Source organism: Antechinus flavipes, chromosome 1 (genome assembly GCF_016432865.1).
Source record: "Antechinus flavipes isolate AdamAnt ecotype Samford, QLD, Australia chromosome 1, AdamAnt_v2, whole genome shotgun sequence".
Lineage (NCBI taxonomy): Eukaryota > Metazoa > Chordata > Mammalia > Dasyuromorphia > Dasyuridae > Antechinus > Antechinus flavipes.
Window position 1 is genome coordinate 40748902 of NC_067398.1, and position 14173 is coordinate 40763074.

General features: G+C 33.6%; 1 protein-coding gene across 2 annotated transcripts in view; it reads left to right on the forward strand.

Annotated features, from left to right (window-relative positions):
• Positions 1-14173, forward strand: part of LOC127551357 (contactin-4) — a 703767-nt gene that overhangs the window by 494251 nt on the left and 195343 nt on the right. For both annotated transcript variants that reach the window (XM_051981038.1, XM_051981047.1), the window contains exons 7-8: positions 6198-6300; positions 9419-9603. In XM_051981038.1, coding sequence (XP_051836998.1) covers positions 6198-6300; positions 9419-9603 — 288 coding nt within the window. The remainder of the gene's footprint in view (positions 1-6197; positions 6301-9418; positions 9604-14173) is intronic.

Consider the following 14173-nt stretch of genomic DNA (forward strand, 5'->3'; position numbering starts at 1 on the left):
ATTGTGGATAGAGATCCCACCTTGCTGATGGAGAAAACTGGGTTTGATTCCTGCCTCTCTCTCATATTTGATGATGTCCATGGGCCAATTACTTAAACTCTTAGTATACCAATAAGAATCCAAGACTAAATGAGTTACTAATCTTTATGATAAGATAGAGTACACCAATGTAATTTTATACCTGTGGTGTAATAATGGATTTAGAAAAAAAAAAAAAGAAATATGGGGATGAAAAGGTGGAATATAAAAAAGAAAGAAAAAGAAAGAAAGAGAAAAGGAGAGAGGAAGAAAGGAAGAAAGGAAGGAAGGAAAGAAGAGATAACAAGAGATCAGAATCAAGTAGTTAATACTTAACATTCATTTCCTTAACTACAACCTCCCCAACTTCAAGCCATATAAATTGCAAGTTCTTTTAGTTCTAATTTCCATTCTAGTTTATCATCTGAATATTATAAACTAGTAGTAAAAGCAGGGGAAGAGACTTACAGGACCACTCACATCCTATAACAATATATAAAGGCATTATAGAGGCTTAAGGAATGTTAAAACATTGGGAATTTGGCCAGAAATGCAATTTAAAACCCATAAGGTATGAAAAGTGTTACATCCCACCATGATATTTGTGAAGCAGTCTTGTCTTACAACTATGTTTACTTTAGGCAGCAAATTCCTGCACCTGTGGCTCAGGATGGAATAAGCAAAGCTTCTTGTTTGTGAGAAAAATTGAACAAAACTAAGTGGTAGCTTCCTGCATCCACACCCATTTCTCTCTTTACTATCTTCTATTTTCCTAGTTGAGTCTTACCAAATCTCATAGGTCTCATAAAAATCCACCCTTCCCCTTCCTCTTCCTACATATTTTACAAAACAACTAGAGTTCATGCTGAGATGGCATTATCACTGGTACACGAAGCACAGACTTATGGGTAATATAGTTTCCAAGGATACTATACCGGCTTTAAACCTTCTCTGTACAAGACACTCTAAGGAAAATAAAAAAGACAGAAAACTTTCCCTGAGTTGGATCTACCTATGTTCCTATTATTCATTTCAATGACAAGATCAATTTGTTTTTAAGTAATCTGATCCCATAAATAGATTCAATCTTTGACAATTTGATACAGCATCCTGGTCTTTACCTTCAACCAATAATACTTTAGCACAATTTAGAGACTTTTACTATGTAAAATCCATGGTTGGAAATTATATTTGTTCTGTTTTTAATCATGTTTTAAATGCTTTAGCTCTCTAGTTTATATGAAAACATTTTTCTTATTTTATTCTCACTTCTAATTGCAAGCTATGTGTGCTTTTGTTATGAAATTTCTTGTTTAAAAAATCTTTAACAACATCAGAGTTGAAGATAAGTGGGCGTAAATCATGTTTTATGAGGAGAACATTTAATGAGTAAGAATGTGAGATATTTTGCTATACTGCCACTATTAATCTGATTTGATAGAGTCTTTGTGGCTGAAGATATTCTGAAAGTTTGACAGATTTAGCAACTTGACAGTCAGCTACAGTCCTCTAACACTGTCAAATGGAGTTCAAGTTCTTGAGGGACCAGAAGCCTTTGAATGACCATTTGGTGGGTTAGTTAATAAGCGTATGTTAGATCTTCGCTGTATGCAAAGCACTGTGGTAGGTGCTGGGAGGAAAAATGAAAGACAGGCTCCAAAGCTTACAATTTAGAGACTTACTTATTAATAAGTGTTCCCTTCCAAAAAAAATTGACAATTTTTCTCAGATTTCTCAACAATATATATTATTTATGGGACTCAAGCTACATCTTCATGTAACCTACTTAATTCAGCAAATTTAATAAGGAAAATAAATATATAAAGAAAGTCAAATTGGTTAATGGGTACCATATAATAAACAAAACAGGGTTGATTAAATATTTTACTTCAAGCTTTCAATGAGAAAAATACACTAGAAATAAAAGAAAGAATTAAGGAAATTATTGAGATAATTCAAATAAAAGCTTTTCCTTCCTGACCCCAAATAGAGCTGGGAGCTGAGCTATGTCATTATCTCAATCCTCTTCAGCTTACTAAGGATTGCCTGTCAAAGGACAATTTTGATGTCATTTGGAATTGGTTGTTGGACTTTGTCAACAATAGAAAAGAAAGAAGTGGTACAGTAAAATCAGATCTTTCCCAGTCATGTGCCTTTGGCAACAAAGGAAACTGTAAATAGCAGACAGAAGTGGATGTTGTCAAAAACCCACAACTAAGTAGGTCCTGTGGGCTCAACCATCTCAGCATAGATCCTTAGCACCTCAAAGGATACACTGACAGAAAATTCTTCCAACACAATTTCTCTCATTAAAAGCACAAAGTGTTTCATCTCTGATCTTTCAGATGTGGCAAAATACACTGCCAGAGTTATATTAATTTTCTTAATACAAAAACAATGATAGTACTTTTTCAAAAATGTACTGTGGCTCTGATTATCTTAATAATTCATATTAAATGTGATTCTATTAATAAATCATTAGTTAGATTTGTTTCCATAAGCAAAATGGATATCCTATTATCCTGATAAATTTCACAGGAGAAAAACACACCTACTATTAAAGAAAATTGTTATTCTGAATTATCCAGATTCTTTATGCTGATAATTTTTAGTCTTCTACTGCCTACCTAGTCACAGGCTACAATTTCGATTCTCACTAGCCTTACAAAATGTTTCAAGAAAAATAAAAAAGGTGTGAAATGACTTTGGAGTAATTCCATCAATGGCCTCATTCAGTAGCCTGATGATCCTGTAAATCACCAGTAGCAGCTGTAGACCAATTAAGTTCAAAAGTATACAGGTGGTCAGAGGAATGACTTGAAAAATGCACTACAGTTTAGAGGGCTTTATTTCTTAAAATATTATATCTCTTTCTGTTTAGTGCCAAAAAATAAGAGAGAAAATAGTAAAGAGGAAAAAAATGATATAGTGGAATAAAACTTAGTCAGTACCAGATGTAACCAAATTAAACTTAACAGTTCACAGGTGTTCACAGAAACTGCTCATAATTTATATGAAAAAAAAATCACTCCATGGTATTTTTACAACTAATACCAAAAAAAAAGTCTTATTTAAAATGAGTCCTTAAAATGCAGTGATAACTTTATGTCATTTCCCCACTAATAACCTTGTCATTTATGTGCTGTATCCACAACCACAGGTTAAATTCTATTCCTGATGATATTTGTGTCACTCACATTCTTATAAACATACATATAAATCTACAAACTTCACATATAAAGTCTACAAATTCAAATCTTTCTGTGTGGCCACATAAGCAACCTATAGCACTCCATTTTGTAAAAGGATGATCTTAAGTCAATAACTTATATTAGAAATCTTGGGGATATTTCAAAATGATACAGTAGGAGAAAGAAAAGATACACTTAAGTAGTGCATGAGTATTGCAGCAATTGCTACTTATATATGATATATCAAGCAACCTTGCTTTATAAAGTAAATTTGATTCAGTTGGTTAAGGGGTCGTGTGACCCCCTTGGTCATTTACAGACTTATATTTCTCATTCTGATTTTTCATGATTAAACTAAATAAAAATGCACACAATTACCATATTGTTTAATGTAAAGAGAACTTTAGATAGAGGCAGGTGAGATTCATTTATGCTTTGAAGTCATCCTTTTGCTTAGCATTATTGTCTCATTATCTCTTCCCCTTCCATTAAATGAGATCTGAAAATTCTCCCTGTTCCCATTTTCTATGTGGAGGTGATGAAGACTCCTTTGTCAGAAGGCAATTCCTTTTTTCATTAGCAGTATTTTCTAAATATGTAAACACAACCTTCCTGAAAAGGGATGTATGTTAATCCCAGCTGGTTTTCCAGTCTCTTATTTATAGGAAGATGACGAAACTATGAAAAAAAAAAAGTACATATTTTTACTGATAGCTCTAGAATGTGAATTTAGCCCACATGTCAGCTTTAATGTGACTTTTTTTTTTCAGAGGATGCAAGCAATACTCTGGAACTGAAAGGGGACCAAAAGAGATAGCTCAGATAAATTAAAATGGAATATGTAAATGTATATACACATATATACCCCTATATACATACATGTATATGTACATGCATATAAATAAGTCTATATGTATACATGTCTACATAGATACATTATCCAGACAAACATATTTTACATATACTTTTGTATAAGTGTGTATCTACATACATGCACACATACACATATGTCCATGTAGACAATGGATAACTGGATGAATTTTATCTATAGGGGTAAAACACACATATATCTCTTCTACAATCCTTGTGTTTGTCATTGCTGCACAGAATCTATGCTTTTGGACATATAACAATAAACCTAATTAGAATATGTCTTCCAATTTATAGGATGAACAGATTATATGTGAATTCTAGAATCTTTTTAAACCTCTTTTTTCCAAACACTATAAAGGAAGGTCTACTTCTTCTCCATTTCCAATGGAGGTCATTTTTCTTTAGTAGCATATTTGACTTGAACATTTCTGATTTTTGAGCTTATTGCTGAAAGTGATCAGCTGTTTCTTAAGCCAAAGGATGTGAAGGTACATTTAATTATAGAATAGAAAAAATCTTACTCTAACCTTTAAAGCAAGGTTCATATGGTAGCTTGCATCATTATACCTCTGTGCCCTAAGTTTCCGGAAAAATCGACTTGGGAATAGGGAAAGATGGATAAATTTTATTTGACTATATTGGTAGTCACAATCTAAAATGCAATGTGTAAATAAGAATATATGTTTAGGACTAATAACAGCTTACATATAGTAGAACTTTGTGGTTATAAAGTCCTTTATATTTATTATTGTATTTAAACTTCAAAATCACTCCATGAAGCAAAATGTATGTAGGCATGTTATTGCTATTTTATAAATGAGGAAAACTAAGGTCCAGAAAACTAAATTGCTTGTCTGATATTGTTTAGGTAAGAAGTAAATTCAAACCTCAATTCTACTGACTCTGTCTATTGTCCTTTCTACAAATCATAATTTATATAAGGTAACAGGGTAACAGAGTAAAAAGATTAGAATTAGAAGAAGCAACATTAAACTAAGAGTAATTTATTATAATAATCAGATTATCAATACATATCTTTTGGGTGATGGAATAAGTATATCAGAACTAATGCCATAACACATTGGTCTCCAAATGGCCTCTGCTTCATAGACTGCCTTCAATAAACCCTAAATCTTTCCAAATGCTCCATCAAGTCAACAAGTCATACAGGAGCATGTAGTTATGCAAACCCTCTCTGGCTCACTCTGCCTGCCATCAACCTGACAAGGACACGCAGATGGCAATTAATAATATAGGATTGAATTGACTTGAATCAAAGCTATTGATGCAGCTTCTTAGGCTATCTTGCTGAGACAATAATAAAAGTTATTTTCTAGGATATAGGAGAGCACTAGATAATAAACTGCAAAGCTAAGTATTAAATTGTCAAGGAATATATAAGTTAAATTCTGAGAGTATTTGTCTATGTTTGACTGACATGAATCTTTAGTGAGTTGCTTGAGATACACTGCATATACAACCATTTGAGGTTAGTCTAATAGTCACCAATACTTTAGCAAATCAAGTTTCTATCACTGAAGGGCTCCCTACCATCAATGATTATCATACCATACTTATTATTGAGTAAACATTCTTAAAAGATTGCTGAGATGAAATAAATCATCTCATGGCAACCTAGCTATGAATAGATAATTTTTATGAATATTTGAAGATAGTTTTGATTTAACTTTCATGTGGAAAAGGAGCAGAAAATACAAAAAAAAAAATCTTAAATATCCCCAAGTTCTTGATAAAAAGTGTCATTAATTATTTGGTACTATATTTCCTAAAAACTGACACCTCTGTTCAGATATCTTTTCACCGATTTTTTTTTTGGTTTTCTTGGGTTTTGTTTATTTTTTCAAGCCCCTAAGAAAGAAAGTTGTTTCAGATTCTGAGAGTATAGAGACATGAAAATATTAATCTTAGGGAAATTATATGGAGCTGTGATCTTTCAACAACAGCTGGAAAATCACTTCAAATCATGGCTATTGTGAGAGTGGACCTCTTTGAGATGTAGGTATTGTTCGTAATGATGTATAGGACCTGACAACTAACACAAAATCATTTTTAAAAATTTAAGTCCATAATTTAGTATCTATTATTTGTTTCCAGGGGTCATGGGTGAATATGAGCCAAAAATAGAAGTGCAGTTTCCAGAGACAGTCCCAACTGCAAAAGGAGCAACTGTGAAGTTGGAATGCTTTGCTTTGGGAAAGTAAGTTTTAATGTCCTTCACCCTCCTTTTTTGGATATTGTTGTTATTAAAGCTTTGGTAGGTTCAGAATTTGCTAGCTAGTAACAGGAGATTCAGAACAAAGAAAGTATTTCTGAGAGGGGGGTGTTTTTTTTTTAATTCTGTGAGTATACATCTTTGGTTTTATTCTCTTACTGAGAAAAGAAGTACTGTAATGGCACTAGGAAGATTAAGCTGTCACAATTGATGTGACCAGAAAGCAGAGGAGAATGGGCTATTCTGAAAGTGTATTTCATTCACTTATTATGGCTTCTAATGTACCACACTGTCTAAATGAGTATGACATGAAAACAATGCTCTTTCATTTGAGTACATTTTAGTCAACTCTTTGGGAAAATACAGACTTTTGCTGCTGGCCTGGTGCACAGCGAACAGACACATCATGCTTTTCTTGAAACTCTTTTTGAATTACCTAATTTCTCTAGATAATTACCTAGTTTTCTCCTATACTTTGGGCAGAGGAATAGAAAAGTTACTTCATATATAGGCATGAAAATAATGTATTCTCTGAGAAATGCTATGATTTCTTTTTTATTAATATCTTTTGTTTTTATAACATCTTATTTCCTGTTATAACCCTTCATCTCTCACCACAAAGGCCATCCCTTATATCAAAAATAAAATACAATAAAAATATATAGCGGAAAAGGGGTTCAGTAAAATTAACAAACATATAAGCCCAGTCTGAGAGTATATAAAATATTCTTTCTTGGTCCCCCAAAGAAGGGATCATATTTTCTAATCATATAATCATATTTTCTTTTTTTTTTTTGGCTGAGGTAATTAGGGTTAAGTGACTTGCCCAGGGTCACACATTCAGGAAGTGTTAAGTGTCTGAGGCTAGATTTGACCTCAGATCCTCCTGATTTCAGGGCTGGTACTCTACCTATTACACCAACTAACTGTCCTTCTAACCATATTTTCTAGTCTGGTTAGTGAATTTGACAAAATTTGATAATGTGATAAATAAAGCTCTGGATTTGGAATCATAGGACCCAGGATCTTGACTCTGTTGTTCATTATCTGTGAGACAATGGGCAAATCATTTAAACCCTCCAGACTTCAGTTTGTACACCTATAAAATAGGGACTGAATTACTTCTTATGTCTTTTCCAACTCTGAATCTATGATGCTAAGACTGCTTGTGAATTGACTGTACTCTTTATTTCTTTTTCTTCTACCTACCTTCCTTTCGGCTAGCTTATTGCTCAAGAGTAGTGTTATATTTTTTTATGCTATAAAGGACAATTAAATTCAAGTCAGTTGGAATTTTTCTGCATACTGCTAATAAAAAAAGTTTTGGTGGGGTGGTTTTAACTGTCAACTAAATTAAGGATTTGAGAGTCCTCAGTGGATTTTAATTATCCACATCATTCCCCATAGCTCTTACTGAAATATTAAAGTAATTTCCATTGTCCTGAATCATGTTTTGTTAGCATGCTATTTTTCACTGTGCCTGTGAAGTAACATTATGTCCCCAAGACCTCATTGCATTGTTCAGAGGATTAGTCAGAGTGACATAAAATGTTAGAGCTGGAAAGCAGATGAGGCGACTAAGACTTTGATATTGTCTGGACTGTGCTCTTTCTTGAGCAAAGGTGACACAAACCAGTTTGGTGTAAATGATCTTTTAATGGTTTTTTGGCCTACAGTAATAAAATCTGATTTGCTAAGGGAGAGTATCCTAATGCAAGTAGCTAAAACAAAGTCCTGGTTAGCTCCAGTTTATGAGCAAAGTCTTTGTAGAATTCCTCAAACAATTCTTCTAAAGCAATAATAGAGCAAAGAAACTTGTGTTGTCCAGATTTCAAAGGGAACTATGAATTCAACTGAATTTTTGCTGATTAAATGGCAGTGCTGGTAAACTACAAAAGACAAAAATTGGGCTCAGGGACTCTGCACAGAAAAATTCATGTCTGAATAACCAGCTGCTACTACTCATCATCATCATCACCATCATCATCATCATCATCATCATCATCATCATCAGCCATTTCAGAGCATCTCAGAAAGATGCCAAATATAACACAATTTTCAAAGGCCATATTGAGCATGCACATTATCACATATATAAAAATGTGCTGAATGAGGTTTGGTGGAGCCTTCTCTGTTGTCCTGATTATTCAAGGCTGTGTCTAATGAACATAAATCCTATACTAAAAGCATGGCCAAGTTGATTGTTTGAATTTTTGAAATATGATCTCAGTTTTCGGAGCCTCTAATTAATATGCTATGTAAATTTATGAAAGTGAATTATTGAATCCACTGTTCAAAAACTGCAGTGATGATATCATTGGCTCAGGCAATATTCTGTCAATTTTCAGACTTGGTTAAGTTTCCATATTTGCAGATGAGAATACATTCTGTGAGAAGCAGCTTCACAACAGTAGACAAATGTTTGAACACCACATGAAAGACCCAGCAACTGATTCTACCCTTTAAGTGAAGTAGTTTTGCTCAAGTTTTCCAAAGGGAATTTTTAGAAGCTCAAGTGAATCAACAAATCTCATCAATTTGGATGCTTTTTTCAATAACAAAAATTGCAATTCATCCAATCTACCCATCCTTAATTACTCTTGTCCATGTCATCCCATAAGTTCTTCACAGGGGGTCTACTCAAGGCCTTCTCTGACAAAGTCATCTTTGCTATCATTTTATTGAACTCCTAATACATAAATAATCCAAAGGAATAGAAACATGTCCTAAGTTAATATAGCTTGGCGGGTAAGTTACCTTGCAAGAATCCTTATACATGTGAACTAAAATATTATTTAAACCATTAGGAATTAAGTGAATTTCTTTTCTTCCATGTCACATGGCACATTCACTCAAATTAACTATTGTAAAAATATAAAATTTTAAATTAGGTGTAAAATCCAGATTTGAGAACAGATCAGCATTCTAGTATTCATTTACATTTCAGAGAAAGAAGATTCCTTCTCAGCCTGTGCTATACATGAATGACCCATACAAGGAAAATAACTAATGGAAGGTTTATTTTGCTTTTAGATTAAACTGCTAAATAAAAAAGTATTATCCTCTCCAATATGATTCACTCCATTGTTGTTTTTATTATTAGTCCAGTTCCAACTATTATCTGGCGAAGAGCTGATGGAAAACCAATAGCCAGGAAAGCCAGAAGACACAAATCTAATGGAATTCTTGAAATTCCAAATTTCCAGCAGGAAGATGCTGGTCTATATGAATGTGTAGCTGAAAATTCAAGAGGGAAAAATGTGGCCAGAGGACAGTTGACTTTTTATGGTAAGTATATGATTCTCAATTTATACAATGATTCACAAGTACTTTGATATTATACTACCGGGGAATTAGAAAGAACCTGTTGGAAGGTTCCAAAACATATTGCCTAGGATAATTGTCATTCATCTTATGGCATCTTTTCCTTACTGGTACATGATTGAAAGGAATAAGCTTTGGGAGAAAAATATGTTGACTGAGTCTAGGAAAATAGGCTGCTGGTAAATCACATGGAAAGCAACTTATTTTATTGTGCATCCATAAGGATAAAATGTTGATCAAAGGGATATTTTCTTATTCTTTTCTCTAATTTGTTTTTATTGTGCCAAATTTTTCTTCAATAAACTTTTAATTAGTGACTAGCTTTATGCCTTATTTTGTAGAGATTTCATTCAGTATCATGAATATCTCCAAGCATAAACTGTCCAAATTTTGTGTTTTCCAAAGCAGAGCATGACAAATTCTTCTCACCCTGAAGAATTTTTATGTGCAGCTGCTCCTGTCCTAAATCAAATAACAAGCATTGATCTAGCCCTAATTTCAATATAGCTTCAAACGTGTGATCTGTCATTTAGTCTGTCTAAGAAAACCATAGACCAAGACCTGTTCTTGTTGATTGAGAACAACAAAATCCTGCACCACATAAGCTCTTAAGAAGCAGTAGGATTTTGACAAATGCATTAAATTACCAAGGCCTGTAAATTTTAATCTCTCAAACATTTTTAATATCTCTCCTGTTTTTTCCACTCCAGTTGAAGCTTTTCTAGTATAGGTTCTTGTATCTCTTAGCCTAGGCTTTTTTTTTTTAAATAGCAGTTTATCTTTTTGCCCCCAGTCTATTCTCTCTCCAATCCATTCTTTACATTCCTTCCTGAATAATCTCCCTAATGGACTATTACTGCATCCTTTCAGAATTAAACAAGAATTCAGTGGTTCCCTATTACCTATGAACAATATGTACTCTTTTTATCCTCACTTTTAAAGCTATACATTGTCTTGTTCTAATATACATTCCCAACTTTATATTTTATCTCTACATTTCATCCTCTTATTCCTCTAAGATTTACCCAACTCTGCCTAGATATTTGTGATTCTTAGACAAGAGGGTTCAGAGTCACATAGAATCTCAAGGTTAAACAAGGCAACAAAGATCACCTAATAACATTTGTACCTGAAAAGAATAAATCACACCATACCCATGACTATTGATCATCCAGTCTCTTTTGGAAAAACTCCAGCAAATAACAAGCTATCACTTCTGAAGATGACCCTGTTCCCTTTAGGATACCTCTGGTTTTCAGAAAATGTTTCCTTAAACAGATTTAAAATCTATAACTCTACAATTTCTTCATATCATTCTTAGTTCAAAAGAAGTAGTTTAATCACTATGAAATGTTACTAATTTTTTAAATACTTGAGGAGAACTGTCATCTCGCTATATACATCCCCCATCAGTCTTCATTTAAGATTGAATACCCTTATTTTCTTCAACTAGTCTTAATTTAGCTTATTCTGATTTCATCACTTCATTTTGGACATGCTTCCTTAGATCTGTTCCAAAAACTCGAACTTTATTCTAAATTGCTCTAAGGACAATCACTACTCTTCCAGACAACAAGATTTTTTAACTTTTAAAATAGATTTTAATTGACATTTTTTATTACTTAGATTTTTCATCTCTTTTCCTTGTCCTTGCCGGGAAAATCATTCATTACAACCAAGAATTTTAAAGAGAAAATACACTTTGAAAAGTATCTGACAGTGTGGGAATGTACCATACATGTGACTTCCCACCTTGGGGGAGAGAAAGAGCTCTTTCTTTCTATTTCTTCTTTGGAACCAAGCTTATTTTTTATAATTTTAAAACATGTCATTCTAATATATATTATACATTGTATGTATTACATAACATATATAATAGGTCCTGCTCCAGCCTTTTACTTTTACTCTGTATATATCTTTCTGCTTCAGATGTGTTTTTTGTAAACAACATATTTTAGTTTTCTGGCTTTTAATCCAGTATGCTATTCACTTCTATTTTATGAGAGAGTTCATCCCATTCACATTCACAGTTAAAATTACTGTCTGTATTTCCCATCATCCTATTATTCCCAGGTTATACTTTTCTCTTTCCTTTCCTCCTTTCCTTCCTCACCAGTGTTTTGCTTCTGACTGTCACCTCATTTAATCTGCCCTCTCCCATTTCAGGCCCTCCCCTTTTTCTTACTCCCTTCGCCCTCTACTTCTTTTCTCCTTCTATTAGCTTCCTCCTTTCCTTTCCCCTACTTCCCTATAGGGTGAGACAAGTTTCTATACCAAACCAAATATGTCTGATATTTCCTCTTTTAACCAAATCCAATGAAATTAAGATTCACACAATGGTCATCCCCATTTTTTTTTCTTTCTATCAATTGTCAAAGGTCATTTTCCCCTCTTCATGTGTTGTGATTTACCCCAATTTACCTTCCTTTCCCTTTTCTTCCATTACAATCCCTTTTCTACCCTTAGTTGTTTTTTTTTTTTAATATCATCACAATCAAGTCAAATTATACCTACACCCTTCAAGTATACCTCTAACAAAGACACAGTTCTCAACAATTACACATATTTTCCCATGTAATGATGTTAACATTTTAACCTTTAAAAATATAATTGTTTTCTTCACTTTTTAGCTTTTCATGCTGATCTAGAGTTCTATATTTGAAAATCAAATTTTCTGATCAGCTTTTGTTTCTTCATCAAAAATAATTGAAAATCTACTATTTCATTGACTATCCATCTTTTTCTCCTGAAAGACAATCCTTTAGTAATTGATTCTTGGCTAGAGTCCAAGCTCCTTTGACCTCTAAAATATCATATTACAAGCCTTTTCATCCTAGTAGAAGCTACTAGGTCCTGGGCAATCCTGACTATGGCTCCTCAGTATTTGAGTTGTTTCTTTCTGGATGCTTGCAGTATTTTCTTTCTGATCTGATAATTCTGGAACTTGGCTACAATATTCCTTGGAGTTTTCATTTTGGGGTCTCAGGAGGTTAGAGTGGATTTTTTCAGTAACTATTTTACCCTCTGCTTCTAGGATATCAGGGCACTTTTCCTTGATGATTTCTTGAAAGAAGTTGTCTAGGCTCGTCTTTTTTCATAGTTAAGTAGCCCAATAATTCTTAGATTGTCTATCTTGGATTTATTTTTCCAGATGAGTTTCTTCAATGAAGTATTTTACATTTTCTTTTATTTTTTTCATTTTTTTGTTTCAACTGACTGATTCTTGATGTTCCAATGGGTCATTGACTTCCATTTTTTCAATTCTAATTTTTAATGAATTATTTTCTTGTTAGCTTTTTACCTCCTTTTGCATTTGGTCAAACTGAACTTTTAAAAGAGTTTTATTCATTTGCTTTTTTTTCCATTTCACCAAATCTATTTTTTAGGGAGTTGTTTTCTTTTTCCATTTCACCAAATCTATTTTTAAGTTGTTTTCTTCAGATCAATTCTGTTTCCTTTTCCAAACTCTCCTGCAAAACTTTCATTTCTTTTCCCCATTTTCTCCTCTTTTAAGAACCTTTTTGAATTTTTCCAAGAGAGTTTTTTGAGCTAGAGACCAACTAATATCACACTTTGAGGCTTTTAGTATATATATATATATATATTGCTTTTAGTATCCTCAGGGTTTGAAGTTTATTCTTCCTTGTCTCCATAATACCTATCTTGGGTCAGAGCTCTTTTTTGCTCATTTGTAAAGGTTAGGGTCTGCTTCTAGGGCAAAGAAGAGAATGTTCCAACTTCCTCTACAGAACAACATGGGTTATATTTTGTCCTGACGCCCATGCTGCTGGCTTCCTTCCCAAGCTGGGTGGGCATGGCCAAGTCACGCTTGCTATACTGGGGTTCAGGGGCTCACTATTTGCCTTCTGTTGTGTTGGACCAATTAATTTTCTGATCCATTGACTTCTGAACCCAAAAGAGTTGACAACACTACTGTATTTTGGCTACTAGATTCCCTGTGTGGGGCCTTTTCATCTTGGACTTTCCTGTGCTGTATCTACACTGGGCCAAGTCTCCCCTACCTGATTGAGACATACCTTTCCTAAAGTCCCTTCAAGATATCTTCTGCTGAAAATTTGTTACATTCCAAATATTTGAGGGTTTTATCACTCTAAAGTCCATTCATTGACTTAATCTGGTGTGGATTCTAAGCAAAACCTGGAAGAGCTCAAGAAAAGTCCTGTCTACTCTCTGCCATCTTGGTGCTCTCCCAAACAAATAATAATTAAGAGAGGAAAGGCACTAGAATTAAGAGGTTGGGAAAGACTTCTTGTGTAAGTGGAGAGATACAAGCTGAGAGTTAAAGGAAGCCTAGATGATTAGAAGGGATAGCATCCAAGCCCAGAAGACTGCCAAAGAAAATGACATAGTCTAAGAGATGGAGTCTCATGGTTGTGGAAAAGCAAGAAGGATAATGTCACTTGATCAAAGAGTTTTGTGTGTATGTATATGTGTGCATGTATATGTAAAGATGAGAAAAAAAGTTATGAAGGGTTTAAAATGCCAAAAAGAAGCATGCATTTGATTATGGAGA